Source organism: Lynx rufus, unplaced genomic scaffold (genome assembly GCF_022079265.1).
Source record: "Lynx rufus isolate CCGP_SWC_20201006 ecotype Redwood Valley unplaced genomic scaffold, mLynRuf1.p SCAF_1, whole genome shotgun sequence".
NCBI classification, from domain to species: Eukaryota; Metazoa; Chordata; class Mammalia; order Carnivora; family Felidae; genus Lynx; species Lynx rufus.
Genome location: NW_025814823.1, coordinates 90,371,583 through 90,387,355, shown reverse-complemented (window position 1 = coordinate 90,387,355; position 15,773 = coordinate 90,371,583). Strand labels below are relative to the sequence as shown.

The window sequence follows — 15,773 nt, the reverse complement described above, 5'->3', positions numbered from 1 at the left end:
AGGTGCATGGGGATGTACTACGTGCTCTGGCTGTGATATTGGAAATTTTGTACAATAAAAAGACTTAAGGGGCGCCTGAATGGCTCAGTCAGTTAATTGTCCAACTCTTGATTTTGGCTCAGGTCACGATCTTGTGGTTCGTGAGTTCGAACCCTGCATCGGACTCTGTGCTGACAGCGCGGAGCCTGCTTAGGATTCTCTCTCTGCCCCTTCCCTACTTGCTCTCTATCAAAAATAAATAAAAATAAACTTAAAAAAAAGGCTTAGGAAGAGTTGGATGGATGAGAATTTAGGCCCCAGGCTCTCCTTTAAAAACCACTGACTGTGTAGTATCTTCTCATTGCCAGCCACTCTGAGGGCAACGTGTAAAGGCTCAGTGAGATAGTAGGGGGTCTGTGTTTGGGTCTCCACTTTCCAGCCTCTTCATCTGTAGAAAGGGAGCTGTGACTGTCTGCAGCCTGTTGCACGTCTGTGAGGCCTCCACTCACTTGTGCTGTGTGCTCAGTGGAGAGCCTGGCACAGGGAGGCTGCTACCCCCGCAGGGAAAGCCGGGCCGCAGGCACTCACCCACCACTCTGGTGTTGTAGTAGTCAGGCAGCATGCGCTCACAGAGGGCCACCAGCAGCCAGAAGGCCTCCTCCTCGCTGCCATAGAGCAGGAGCACTGAGGTGACGATGTTCATGGCCTGTGAGCACAGAGACAGCAAGGGAGGCTCCCGGAGCTGGCCACTGCATATAACTAACTGACCGTTCCCCCACCCAGTGTCCGGCATGGCCTCCCACCCAACTCCAGGCAACTTGCCAAAAGGCAATTTTCAGGAAATCGATTGGACAAAAACCATCTGCCAATCCCTCAAGTCGAGCCAGTGGGCACTTGGAAAGCTGAGGAGGATATGAGCATGTGACGCTACTTCTTCAGAGTGGTTTTTAGTGTCGGAGGTGTGACACGGGCCAGGAAGATGTGTAAGTGAGCCGCCCATGACAGCTACATGGCAGCAGGGCGGCCGAGGCCAAATGGGACCGTACACGGCCTGAGCTGATACACAGGCTTGTAAGAAGAACGCTTTGGTGGTGGTGATTATTTTAAAAATTCTTTAAAGCCAGCGCCCTGACTTTCTGTGAACCGGCGACACGTCATGCAGAACACTGGTTTTATAGAAAGTGACCTTTGAGGAGGTGGCATGCTCCCTGAAATCCAGATTGCAGTCTCAGGGAAACAGAAAGCCATGTGACTGGGCCAGGAAAATGTCCCCTGTATGTGAAATCAAATGCCACCAGAAATGCAAATCAAAATCACCATGAGATGCCACCACACTCATGCCATTAGGACAACTCTTATCAAAAGACCAGAAAACAAGTTTGGTGAGGATGTGGGGTTACTGGAACTCTCGTGCACTGCTGGTGGGAATGTAAAATGGTGCAGCTGCTGGGAAACACTATGGCAATCCCTAAAAAAAAAAATTAAAGGTAGAATTACCATTCGATCCAGCAATTTCACTTCTGGGTATACACACAAAAGAAATGAAAGCAGGGACAGGAACAGATACTGCACACGCATGCTCACGGCGCATTATTCACAATAGCCAGAAGGCAGAAGCAAACCCAGCATCTGTGTACAGATGGATGGATGGACCAAGTACGATATATGCACAGAATGAATATTATTCAGCCTCCAAAAGGAAGGAAATTCTGACATGTAATACAACACAGATGAACCTTGAGGACCCTGTGCGAACGAAGCCAGCCACAGAACGACAAACAGCGTGTGACTGCATTCAGATGAGGCACTTAGAGAGGGCAAATCCATCGAGACGGAAAGAAGAAGGGGGGCTGCCAGGGAGGTTGTTTTCAGGAGTACAGAGCTTCAGTTTTGCAAGATGAGAAGAGTTTTGGAGATGGATGGTGGGGATGGCTGCACAATGACACACTTCACGCCACTGAAGCGTACGCTTAACACGTTGTTTACATTTTACCACAAACACTAAACAGTCAAATGCTCCAGGACCCAGGCCTGGAGGGCCTGGAGGGCACACAGGAGAGCGAGCAATTAATACTGTTTCTAATTACACCTCTATCTGTGATCGGGCTTTTCCCGGGGGGTCGGGGGGCACAGTCACAGTCTGTGAGGCCATCGCTAAGGCCCAGGGCGCCAGGCTCTGCTTGTAGGAGCTGCTGGTGAGAGATGTGGTCTCTGGGTCTGGCCAATCCCCTTTACCTGACAGTAGCCGATGGTGGGGTTTCGGAAAGCGTAGGCGGTCAGCACCCGCCGGAGAGCAGCAATCCCGAGCTCATTCTGGAAGGCGGGGTGCTCAGGCATGGAGCGGTGGAGATCTCGCTCAATCTCCTCTGTGGCCAGGCTGTACTTCCCTGTGGACTTCTCCACCAGCTCCTCGTAGTAGCCAGGGTGAGTCACCATCTCATTCCAGGCCCCTGTGGAGACACAGCTGCCAGCTGTCTCTCTCTCCTCCTCCTCCCCTCCTGAGACCGTGGGGGCAGTGACAGGGCAGGCTGGAGATGTCAATGCACCACAGAAGAGAAGTGGAACTCTGGGGTCCGTTAAGAGGGGTGAGACAAAGGTTCCCTTGTGACTGCTCCTGGGAGGGGTTGTCCCCACCAGAGTTTAAACAGCATTCTCATGAAACTGTCCAAGTGGCCAAGGAGAGTGTATGCTGTCAGGGCCTGTCCCAAGGAAAGGAGGCCTCAGGGGACCTGCCTCTCACTGCAAGTGGGAAGGTACCAGCCGGGAGACGGCACCCTGTCCTTGGTGTCTGCTCCCCACGGTGGCTTTCCAGACGTGGGCCCCTCACAGACGAGAGCCCCCTTTCGGCCTTGTAAAGGGCTGGCCGTTCCCGCCTGGCTGACTCAGTGGAGCTCTCGTGCAGGGGCCCCCGAGGATCCGGGCCGAAGCTGGGGCAGCTCACCAGAGAAGAGGAGCCACAGCTCTCCCCGGAGGCTCTCGGGGATGCCTTTCAGCACCAGCTCCCGCGTTCTGGCCGTGCGGTACATGCACATACCACGCCCGTACTCAAAGAAGTGAATGTTCCACGACTCCTCTTTCATCTTCTCCTTAGCCTGGGGGAGAAGCAGATGGGGTCTGTGAGCACCAGTCAGCCAGGGGCTGAGGTGCAGGTGTTGGGCCCTCCTCCATCTAGAATGAAGATTTACAAGGGCTCCTGATAAAAATGCCGAGGGCCCAGGCTGGGCTTGGCACAGCACCAGCCGCAGGCATCAGGGAAATGAACCTCCCTGCAGAGGCCTAGAGACTGTGGTGACCAACTGTGCCCCTTGGGTTAGGCAGGATGTCCCTGGCCTCCTCCCAGGCCTGGGTCCTACATGGCAGCGGAGTCCATGCTCTGGCTCACCCCCTTGGCCCCCAGGTCCTCCATGGGCGAATTTCTCTGGAAGAGTTTGAGCAGACCCTGGGAAGAGGTCGGTGCATCCTGCACGCTGGAGCTTTGGCGGCCACCAAAGGGTGTGGAGGGGCTGGTGAGCTGATCTGACGCCTTTGGAGGAGCTGGGCAAGGCTGAAAAACACAACACAGAAGGGAAGGCACCCAGTGAGTGAGCCCCTGTGGGGCCTCTGACTTGCACGTCAGTCACAAGTGCTGGCTGCTGGACTGAGGTGGGTGGGAAGTATGGGCAGAGAAGCACCAGGTCTGGCTGAGCAGGAGGCCATGCTGTGGCCCAGCAGGACATCCACGCTGTCTTCCCTTCACCAAGCCCTTTCACAGTGGCTGATCTCTTAGGGGAAGGGTCCTAAGGCCCATGCTGCCAGGCCTTCTCTGAGGTCAGGGCCCGGAGCCCCTGCGTGCCCCTCAAGGGCATGGTTGGTGGTGCTCGTTGCTCCCTGGGGCACCTTCCTCACTCCAGCCTCTGGGGTATAGACCCTGCTGAAGGGGTAAGTACATCTGCCCAGATTGTCCCATAGTAGTGCTGCCTGACGTTTGAGCACACGGCCCCTGGTCACAGGGATCAGCTCACGCTGGGACTGTCAAGAAAGTGCAGTGGGTCCCATGGAGCCCAGGCGACCAGTCATACAGGGAAAGTGGAGCAGAGGCAGGGCGACACTGGGGCCAGGTCGGCCAGCACAGTCCTGACCTGATGGCCCGGCCTGCCCTTTCCAGATCGCCAGAGTCCTGATTGAGGCCATCCCTTCTGCGTGTGCCCTTGATGACTGCCAATTGAGGGAAGGAGCCCTCTCCTGTCCTCTCTCCCTCAGGCAACCTGTCCACTGTGCCCTCAAGGTCCCCTCAAAGAAGAAGGGGCTTCTGGAGGGCTGGTTATTGCCCCCAAAGCTCCCTGCTTCTGTCTTCCTCTGGTCCACATGTCTAGCGTGTGGTGCAGTCTTCAGTGGCCACACCACCTCTTTGCTCTGGACACCTATGCCAGCTTGAGGCTGGGTTCTCTTCACCAGTATGCAGTGGCTTCCAGCACACTAGGACTGGGTGTGTGTGAGGAGGAGTCCCGATCTCTGCCACGGGGTACACCCCCCACAGGGGCTAACCAGGAACAGGGCCTTATGTTAGAAGAGGGCCTCCTCCATGTAGGAGCCTGGCAATCCACTTTCCCACTGCACAGAGAGCCAAAGGGCAAGAGAAATGGACCCTGGTGTGGTTCTGGGAACGTCCCAGGGTGGAGGGCAATGTGGGGCTGGCAGCAGGGAAGGGAGGCATCGGGGATGAAGGTCTGCAGGAGAACCCTAACCTTCAGAGCTCTTCCCCTGGTTTTCTGGAACCCCTCCCCAGGCAAACCTATCTCCTCAGGGAAGCACCGGCAGTGGGTGACACCTGACATCTGCCCCCTGCTTGTCCACTGTTCAGCCTGCAGGGACCTGAATTCCAGGTGAGCTTGATGTAATGGCCTGTGCTTATCTTGTCCCCTGGCCCAGGGGGTCAGGTGGTCCAGAGCTGGCGTCCATTCTATTCTCCCCTCAGCTTCCTCCCTGAGCACCTGCTGGTGGGAACAACACTGCTCTTAGGTGGACACATGTCACTGGCTCCCCTCTTGCCAGTAGCAGCTCCCCATTAAAAATTTTTTTAAAAATGTTTATTCGTTTTTGAGAGAGAAAGAGACAGACAGAGCATGAGTTGGGGAGGGGCAGAGACAGAGGGAGACACAGAATCTGAAGCAGGTTCCAGACTCCGAGCTGTTAGCACAGAGTCCAATGCGGGGCTCGAACCCATGAACCCTGAGATCATGACCTGAGCTGAAGTCGGACACTTAACCAACTGAGCCACCCAGGCACCCCAGCATGTGGGGGGCACATCTCTCTTCCCTCTGGGCCCCACACCCAATGGACTCCACCAAGAACTGGGGTGATGGCCTTGAACTAATCAGCATTTCCTGCCCCTGGGCTCAGGGTGGGTTGAAGGCACTGCATCACCCAGGCGCCACCAAGGAAATGTTGTGGTGACCACAGGGAATGTCAGGAGGAGCCAAGGAGGATGCAGGGCTGCTGCCAGCATCCTGGTCTATACACCACCTGGGAACATTGCCCTCTTGGCAGAAAGCCCAGTCCAATGGGGAGAGGCCTCTCTGGGGATAGGTGGCTGACTGCATGGACTTCTTGGCTTGTGAGCCAGTGAGCTCCTCCTCTGTGTGTCATGCTCCAGTCTGGGTCCTGTTGTCTGTGACCCCCCTGCCATGGTCCCATCCACCAAGTGGCAGGGGTAGGGGTGCTGGATGGCTTCCTGCAGTACCTCACTGTCTCTGTGTTCCCTGTAAGAAAACCCTCTTCTTGGCTGTGGTGATGGTTTCACAAGGAATACATGTTAAACTCACCAAACTGTATTCTTTGGATATATATGGCATGTTGTATGTTAATTTTACCCCAGAGGTGCTGTTTTTAATAAAGACGGAAAAAAGGAAAAAAAAAAAAAAGAAGAGAACTCTGCTAGGTTCCCATCCACAGTGCATCCTTCTGCCCCTGGCTGATTTCAGAAATTCAGAAATAGGGGCACCTGGGTGGCTCAGCTGGTTAAGTGTCTGACTCATGGTTTCAGCTCCACATCGCAGCACAGAGCCTGCTTGGGATTCTCTCTCTCTTCCTCTCTCTCCACCCCTCCCCCACTTGCGCTCTGTCTCAAAATAAATAAACTTAAAAAAATAAAAAGAAATTCAGAAATAAACTTTCATGACAAATCGCTCAAACCACAGGGTACAACCCCAGTCCAGACCAACAGAGCCCTAATATAGAGATTCTGCTTCCTGCCTGAGGTTCCCCAAAGGGACCAGGACTGCGAACGGACTTGTAGGCCACAGAGCACCTCAGAGGATCAAACTCTCAGTGCCAGAAAAAGAGACGGACTCAAGGATGTGACCGTCCTGTGTGACAGTCACCAGAGCCACAGTGAGCTCACAGGCCGTGATGCCTGGGACTGCTGTGTTTTCCTAGGCTAGTCCCTCCCCTTCCTGCAGCTGACCACCTCACACATTCCAGTGCAAATCTCGGGAGCCACCTGCCCGCCTCACTTCCTGCTGAATCAAATCTCAAACCTCTGGCCTCCTGTTTAACTGACCGAGGAGCAATCTGAAGTCCATTACAGCCACGCCTACCAGCCAGCCTTCCTGCATGTGTGGCCTCACAGGCAGGCCAGGTCTGGCCCCCTCCATTCTGGCTCCGAATCTCACCCCTCCACCTCCAGGACCTTCCTCTAGGCAACTGGATGTAGCCAGAGCTGGCCCCACAGACCCTCCTATGTGCCTCAACTGGGTGGTGCTCACACGTTGTGTTCACTGAGCTATCACTTACGATCTGTGCGCTTTTTAGAGTATATGTGTCATGCTCCAACTGAAAAGTGACCTCTTATTCTTGGCTGACTTTTATACAAAATTCTCAAAAGAGTTGTTTAAACTCACTGTATCCTTTCCCCCTCAAGTTTTTTTTTTTTTTCCTAGAAAGTGTGCCTTTATGTTCTAATACCCACCTTTATAATAACATCTTTATCTAGTACCCTGGTCCTTTCTTTCTAGACCCTGTTGACTCCCTACTATGGGCAATACTGAAATTAGTGAGTAACCCTTTCCTCCCCTCCCTCCTCTCTTTCACTGCCAACATACAGTGATTTACTTTCACTCTTAGTTAACAAGGCAAGCAATGAGCTTTTTCTACTTTCCAGGCCTTCTTACCTCATGTTTTCATTGTACTGTTTCTTGTCAGAGCATAGAAAATGTACACAGTGTCTGTCAACTTCATTCTCATTTGCTAGTCTGGTTTCTACAAATACATTCAACGTGCCCACCAGACCTTCAGTCAAAGCTTCTCCAAACGTCTCTGGGTTGTCTGAACATTGTTCTTAATTAGATTCTTCAAGAGCTGGTATATTTCTTAAATTCCTACATATTCTTTACTTACTGCCTGAACCTCAGTTTGCCAGATAGAAAATCTGTGAGGCATAATTTTTATTAAAAATTGTATATCTTAGAGGTGTTACTGTTTGTATAAAATGTTATCTGAAAGTCTGATCCCAGGGGCACCTGGGTGGCTCAGTCAGTTAAGCATCCTTCTGACTTTTGATTTTGGCTCAGGTCATGATTTTACGGTTCGTGAGATCAAGCCCTGCATCGTGCTCTGCACTGAGAGTGAGAAGCCTGCTTGGGATTCTCTCTCTCTCTCTCTCTCTCTCTCTCTCTCTCTTTCTGCCACTGCCCCCCGCTCACGCTCTTTTTCTTTCTCTCAAAATAAATAAACATTAAAAAAAGAAATAAAAGTCTGATCCCAGTCTGATTTTATTCTTTCATAAATGACTTGGTCTTTTTGGATTGGTTGTCCTCCCAATTTTTTCAAATCTTTATTTTTTATTAATGTTTATTTATTTTTGAGAGAGAGAGAGAGAGAGAGAGAGAGCGAGCACAGGGTAACAGCAGAGAGAGGGGGAGACACAGAATCTGAAGCGGGCTCCAGGCTCTGAGCTGTCCGCACAGAGCCTGACGTAGGGCTTTAACTCATGAGCCATGACACGAAGACCTGAGCCAAAGTCAGGAGCTTAACTGACTGCGCCACCCACGTGCCCCTCAAATCTTTAGTTTTTACCATGTTCTGTAACAATTATTGGCTATTCTGTACTGGTTTTCCCAGTCGTACAACAGGCCCTTCCACTGTGCACGTTCAAGTCTTTTTATACTCAGAAAAGTTTTCGTGACTGGTAGTTTCTATCAGTTGTTATTTTATCTATGCTCTTTGGTTTTCAGTTCCAGGGACCTACATTAAACATAAGTTGGATCTTCTTTGCCTGCCTTCTATACTATGGCTTTTGGCTATTTTTTTCTCTTTCTTCACTTGTTTTGCCCTCCTCTGACCCCCAACCCTCCCTTATCCTTTGATATATATTCATTGTTGCGTTCTCCTTGTGCAATACTTATTTTTCTTCCTTTCTTTTTTATTTTTTAAAATTTATTTATTTATTTATTTATTTTTTCAACATATGAAATTTATTGTCAAATTGGTTTCCATACAACACCCAGTGCTCATCCCAAAAGGTGCCCTCCTCAATACCCATCACCCACCCTCCCCTCCCTCCCACCCCCCATCAACCCTCAGTTTGTTCTCAGTTTTTAAGAGTCTCTTATGCTTCCTTTCTTTTTTTTAAGTAGGCTCCACACCCAGCATGGAGCCTGATGCAGGGCTTGAACTCATGACCCTAAGATCAAGACCTGAGCTGAGCTCAAGAGTCAGACACTTAACTGAGCCACCCAGGCGCCCCTGTCTTTTTGTATGTGACACTTATTTCTGAAATATTTCTGTAGTTTTTTTCTAATTCTTTTCTGACTCTTGTCAACTCTCTTTTCTTTTGACTGGTCACTTTGTTTCTGAGCTTTCTAAAAGTTCTATTTATACCATTCTTCAGTAGTTTCTGTCATTTCTAATTCTTTAAAAAAATTTTTTTTAACGTTTATTTATTTTTGAGACACAGAGAGACAGAGCATGAATAGGGGAGGGGCAGAGACAGAGGGAGACACAGAATCTGAAACGGGCTCCAGGCTCTGAGCTGTCAGCACAGAGCCCGACGCGGGGCTCGAACTCACAGACCATGAAATCATGACCTGAGCTGAAGTCAGACGCCTAACCGACTGAGCCACCCAGGCGCCCCTCTAATTCTTTTTAGATCATTTTGAAATATTAGGGTACAGTTTTCATCTGCCTTGGAGGGATACTGTTCTGATGTGTTTTCATTGTCTGTGGAAGGTTATTTGGTTCATTTCCCCCCCCAATTATACCTTTGTATGGAGTGCAATCACAATCTTCTGTTGCTTGTGTTTAAATGATATAGATTCTTCTGCACTTTCAGGAGGATGTCATACATGTCAGGGAGATGTGGGTCCGGGTACCTTTCTGCACTGAGCCGTTAGTGGGGTCCATCTTCTGCTGTACCTCTCTGTGGAGCCCTCTCCCTTTAGGACTTCCTGATCCATCTCCGCTACTGTCAGAGGCTTCTCTCTGTTTTACCCCCTGGGTTCCTGCCCTGCTCTGTCCCAGGTCTGAGGGAGGGCTCTTTCTTCTTGGGAGTTATCATTGGTGTTTCAGATCCTTTACTGCCTTAGCACAGCTGCTGACTCTATATCCGGTTAAAATAATGCTACCGTTAGTGGTTTGACCCCACCTACTTATAGCTAACCCTTCCACCTGCTTTTGTTGAAAACAAAACTTCCACTCTTAAAGTTGGTCTGGGCCTTTTCCTGAGGAAACTTGGTAAGATTTAGAAGTGACCCTGCTCCTGTCACCTTGTGCCAGTTAAAGGCCACTCCAGTCAGGCTTTTCTTCCTGTCTTTCCACTGAGCAACTCTCGTCAAGGCCACTATGACCTCTGTTTGTTCTCTTCAGTAGTCCGTTCTTAGTGTTCGTTATGCTTGACGTCACATTTCATACACCCTAAACTGAATTCTTCCAATTTTGCTCTTCCTGCATCTTCCCCAGGTCCTTAAATGGTGGCTTTATTCTCTAAGCTGCACAGTCAACGCTACAGCATCATTTCTTTGTAACCCCCCTCTTTCTCCCATACCCAGTATCAAACCCAAAAGTTTAACCTCAGATCTACTTCCAAAACGTATGTGATATACAAACACTGAACAATCCAAAAAGGAAATCAAGAAAACAATTCCATTTCTGACAACATGGAAAAGAATAAAGTGCTTAGGGATAAACCTAGTCAAGGAGGTGAAAGACTTGTTGGCTGAAAACTACAAAATCTTGCTGAAAGAAATTAAAGAAGGCATAAAATAAACAAAGACATTTTGTGGTCGTGGATTAGGGGAAATAAGATTAAGATGTCAATACTCCCCAAAGTGATCTACAGATTCAGTGCAATCCTCATCAAAACCCCAATGACTTTTTTTTTTAATTTTTAATTTTTTTTAAGGTTTTTATTCATTTTTTGAGAGACAGAGAGAGACAGAGCGCAAGCAGGGAAGGGGCAGAGAGCAACAGAGACACAGAATCTGAAGCAGGCTCCAGGCTCTGAGCTATAAGCACAGAGCCCAACGTGGGGCTCAAACCCACAAACCACAAGATCATGACCTGAGCTGAAGTCGGCCACTTAACCGACTGAGCCACCCAGGTGCCACCCTCCCCCAATGACTTTTATGCAGAAAAAAAAAAATCTATTAAAATTTATATGGAATCTCAAGGGCAGGACCACAAAAAGCCATAACAATAGCCAAAGAAAATGAAGTTGGAGGTTTCATACTTCCTGATTGAAAAATTTACTATAAAGCAGGGGCACCTGGGTAGCTCAGTTGGTTAAGCATCTGACTCTTGATATCGGCTCAGGTCATGATCTCACAGTTGTGGGATGGAGCCTCGGGTCAGGCTCTGTGTTGACAGTGCAGAGCCTGCTTGGGATCCTCTCTTTCCCGCTTGCTCTGCTTCTGCATCCTCTCTTTCAAAATAAATAAACATTAAAAAAATTACTATAAAGCAATAGTTAAAACAATGTGGTACTGGCATAAAGACATATAGATTAATGGAACAGAACTGAAAGCCCAGAACTGAACCCTCGAATATATGGTCAAATGATGTGTGACAAGGGTGCCAAGACTGTTCAAGGGGAACAGGTTAAGTTTTTATTGCAAATGGTGCTGAGAACTGGATATTCACATGCAAAATGATGAAGCTGGACCCTTACCTCACACCATACATGAAAATTCACTAAAAACTGGAGCACAGACCTAAATGCAAGAGCTAAGCCAAAAAACTCTTAGAACAAAACACAGAGAAAAAGCTTCATGACATTGGATTGGCAATTATTTCTTGGATATGACATCAAAAGTGCAAGAAATGAATGAAAAATAGATAAACTGGACTACATAAAAATTTAGAACTTCTGTGTATCAAAAGGCATAATAATCAAAATGAGAAAACAACCCATGGAATGAGAGAAAATGTTTGCAAATTATATATCTGATGGGTCAATATGCAGAATATATAGATAACTTCTCTAACTTGACTACAAACAACCCAATTTTAAAAAAGGTGAAGAAGGGCTTGAATAGACATTTTTCATAGAGGCTAAACAAATGGCCAGTAAGACATGAAAAGATGCTCGGTATCACTAATCACTGGGGAAATGCAAACCCAAAGTTCAATGAGATACCACTTCACATCCATTAGAAAACTCAGAAAATAACAAGCATTGGCATGGATGGGGAGAAACTGGAGCCCTTGGGCATTGCTGGTGGGAATGTAAAATGGTAGAGTCATTGTGGAAAAAGGTATGGCAAGTCCTCAAAACATTAAACACTGAATTACCCATTGACTTCTTCCCAGCAATTCAACTTCTGGGTATATCCGTATGAACTGAAAGCAGGGTCTTGAAGATATATTTGCACACCCACATTCACAGCAGCATTACACAATAGCCAAAGGGTGGAAGGAAACCAAGTGTCCATCAAAAGATGAATGGCTAAGCAACCATGGTATAAACATACAATGGGATATTATTCAGCCTTAAAGAGGAAGGAAATTCTGACATGTGCTACCATGAGGATGAACCTTGAGGACATTATATTAATAAGATCAGCCAGTCACAAAAGGAACTCTTATAAGACGCACCTTGGGCAGTCAAGTTCGTAGGAACAGAAAGGGGAGTGGTGGTTCCTAGAGGTGGCAGGGAAGGGGGATAGGGAGTGAGTGTTTCAGTTCTGCAAGATGGAAAGAGTTGATGGACAGATGAGGGTGGTGGTGATGGCTACACAAGATGTGAATGTACTTCACACCACTGAACTGTACACTTAAAAATGGTTAAGATGGTGGAGTGCCTGGGTGTCTCAATCAGTTAAACGTCCAACTTCAGCTCAGGTCATGATCTCACAGTTCGTGAGTTCAAGCCCCAAGTCAGGTTCTGCAGTGACAGCTTGGAGCCTGATTGGGATTCTTTGTCTCCCCCTCTCTCTGCCCCTCCCCCACTCACATATCTTTGTCTCTCTCAAAATAAATAAATAAACTTAAAAAAATGGGTAAGGGGTGCCAGGGTGGCTCAGTCGGTTAAGTGGCCAACTTTGGCTCGGGTCATGATCTCACAGTTCACAAGTTCAAGCCCCATGTCAGGCTCTGTGTGGACAGCTTGGAGTCTGGAGTTTGCTTTGGATTCTGTGTCTCCCTCTCTCTGCCCCTCCCCCGCTTGTGCTCTCTCAAAAATAAACATTAAAAAATTTTTTTTAAAAAATGGTTAACATGGTGATTTTTAGGTGATGTGTCTTTTACCACAATTGAAAAACAAAAAAGTACACCCTGAATTTGACCACCTCTTACCAGCTCCACTGCTACCTCCCTCGACCATGGCTCTATTGTCCCACGTCCTGACTACTGTAACAGCCTTCCAACTCCGCTTCTGTTTTTGCCACTCTCTAGTCCAGCACTGTCCAGGAGACACAGAATGAGAGCAGCGTGGGTAATTTAACACAGTCTAGGAGCCTTATTAAAAAGCATGAGAGAAATTGGTGAGATAAGTGTTAGCAACATATTTTATTTGATCCAATATAGCCAATATATGATTATTCCAACACAGAATTCATAGAAAAGGTTACTGAGATCTCTTTTCATTGCAAATCTTCAACCTCTGGTGTCTAGTTTATGCTCATGGCACGTTTGGATTTGGACTAGCCGCATTTTAAGGGCTCAAGAGCCACGTGTGGCTTCTGTACTGAGGAGCTGCACCTCTAACCTGTTCCCAACACAAGGCGCCACAGTAGTTCTGTGAAAGCATGCACAGATTGTGTCGCTCCTCTGGTCAGTACGTGCTGACAGCTTCCCGTATTACTGAGTCAATGCTAACGTGCTTACAAGGTCTACAGGCTTCCATGCTCTGGCTTCCTGCCTCCTCTCTAACCTCACTTTCCACACTGGTCTTCGCTTGTCTCTGTAGCCTGTGCCAAGCTCAATCCCACTTCCGGGTCTTTGCACCTGCTATGTCCTCTGCCTCCAACACTCTTTCCCCAGATACTTCATGGCTTGTTCCCTTCTTTCAAGCTTCTGCTTAAATGCCATGTGATTGGAGCCCCTCCTTTGTTTTTATTGTCTGTTTCTCTCACTAGAATATGAACTCTGTATAATCTGTTCACTGCTCTATTCCCAGTGCATAGAATAGCACCTGGCACCTGATGGAAATACAATAAAAATGTGTTGGCTGAATGATGACCATTTAGAAGGGGCCAGGGGCCTGTGCTTACTCTGGCCCGGCAGCCCTGTCCTTTGTGGTGCTGGGCCTCATGAAGGCAGCTCAACATGCTTGCTCATGTCCCTTTCCACTCAATCTAAACTTACTCTTCCCTTGAAATCCCAGATCAAGCCCAACTTCCTCTAAGAAACCTTTCTGAATGTTTCTAATGAACAGGTTCTGTCTGGCCCCTTCCCATCCATTCCTTACCTGCTTAATAACTTACTGAGCATTGATTACAGGGGTGGAAAATTTAAAGGTCTCTGTGGGCCAGACCAGGTGGGGGCTCTAGGGAGCTGAAGGCCATGTGCTACCTCTTGGCTCCAATGCCACCTGGTGGGAATGTGAGCGCTATTACCCAGGGCCGCAGATTTTTCCAGAGAAGCCAAATATGTGGATTTTTATATGGACTCTTCTAGTCTTGAAGTGTTTTCACAAACTCAGATTGACCCACAGCACACACATCTTGTCATACCAGGAAGCAGGCAAAAATGACCAGGGTTGTGTCAAAAGGGCGCAAATGCGAACCTCAGTGGGCTCTCTCTGGTCACAGATGGACTGAGGATAATAACTGTCATGGATTGAAACATATCAAGGCGCCCAAATCTGTAAGTTCATAATTACACTACAAAATAGACATAACAAATGACATGATCACATCTGGAGGATGCTAGGGAACTGACTCATCATTTGAAAAACTGGTGAATAAAAAAAAGGAAGGCTACAAGGTTTACTTTGCCTTTCCTATGCGAACTGTGCCTCAGGTAACTAGGTAGTTGATGAGGGGGCTCCTCTCAATATGGAAGTATTCCAGCTAATAAACAGAAGGAATGGTAGTAGTAGAGTGCCACCATCTTGCAATCCCTGATGAGTTACCAGATCTATACAGGGCTCGACAGTGACTGATAATGGCACATAACACAATGACCAGGTATTAATATAGCTCTTGGTGGAAGTATGTAGCTCCTCAATCACCCCACGTACAAGTAGATCTGCCCCCTAAACACACAAACAACTGAACCTGAATCTGATCTGGATCTCACTATCCAACTACCAACTGACAGAAAATAGGGGACAAAGGGACACATCAGGAAAAGCACAAATGACCCAATTCCTTCAACAAAACACTGCAAGAAAAATGAGAGAGCAGAAGTCTACAGATAAAAAGGAATTTAAGAGACGTATCAATTGATCGCATGTGACCTATCTGTACTTCAACGCAAATGATCGAATAGTAAAAAGTTTGGGGAAACGTGCAGTTGACCACTGAGCAACACGAGTTCCAACTGCACGGCCTCACTCACACACGGATCTTTTGGATAAATACAGTATTGTAAATGTATTCTCCTTTCCTTATGATCCTCCTCGTCTTCCTCTTTTTTTTTTTTTTTTAAAGGTTTTACTTTTAAATAATCTCTATCCCAACGTGGGGCTCAAACTCACAACCCCAAGATCAAATTGCATGCTCCAACAACTGGGCCAGCCAGGCGCCCCTCCTTATGATCTTAATGACACTTTCTTTTCTCTTACGTTATTATAAAAATGCAGTATATAATACATATATAGATAACATACAAAGCATATGTTAATCAACTGTTTATGTTATTTGTAAGGTATCTAGTCAACAATAGGCTGTTAGTAGTTAAGTTTTTGAGGAGTCAAAGGTTATACGTGGATTTCTGACTGTGTGAGGGGTCGATGCCCCTAACCTTTGCATTGTTCAAGGTTCAACTGTCTTTGTTTTTTTTTTTTTTATGTTTATTTATTTTCAAGAGAGTGCCAGAGAGAGAGAGACGGGGACAGAGGATCCGAAGCAGGCTCTTCACTGACAGCAGTGAGCCTGATATGGGGCCTGACCCCACGGACCGTGAGATCATGACCTGAGCCGAAGTTGGGACACTCAACCAACTGAGCAACCCAGGCGCCCCTCAACTGTCTTTGATATTAAGGAATTATTGTTAATTTTGTTGGTGTAATAATGATATTGAAGGTAAGTCTTTAAAAAGGAGGTCTTGGGCACCTGGGTGGCTCAGTTGGTTAAGCACCTGACTCTTGATTTTGGCTCAGGTCATGATCTCATGGTTTGTGAGTTTGAGCCCCACATCATGCTCTGTGCTGACAGCAT

The 15,773-nt window shown here is 47.6% G+C and overlaps 1 protein-coding gene across 1 annotated transcript in view; it reads right to left on the bottom strand.

The window, feature by feature from the left end:
- Positions 1–15,773, bottom strand: part of TBC1D9B (TBC1 domain family member 9B) — a 46,528-nt gene that overhangs the window by 12,252 nt on the left and 18,503 nt on the right. Inside the window, exons 8-11 of the mRNA XM_047082856.1 lie at positions 3,362–3,523; positions 2,921–3,071; positions 2,215–2,429; positions 568–685 (exon numbers count right to left, since the gene is read on the bottom strand). Of these exons, the coding sequence (XP_046938812.1) occupies positions 568–685; positions 2,215–2,429; positions 2,921–3,071; positions 3,362–3,523 (646 nt within the window). The remainder of the gene's footprint in view (positions 1–567; positions 686–2,214; positions 2,430–2,920; positions 3,072–3,361; positions 3,524–15,773) is intronic.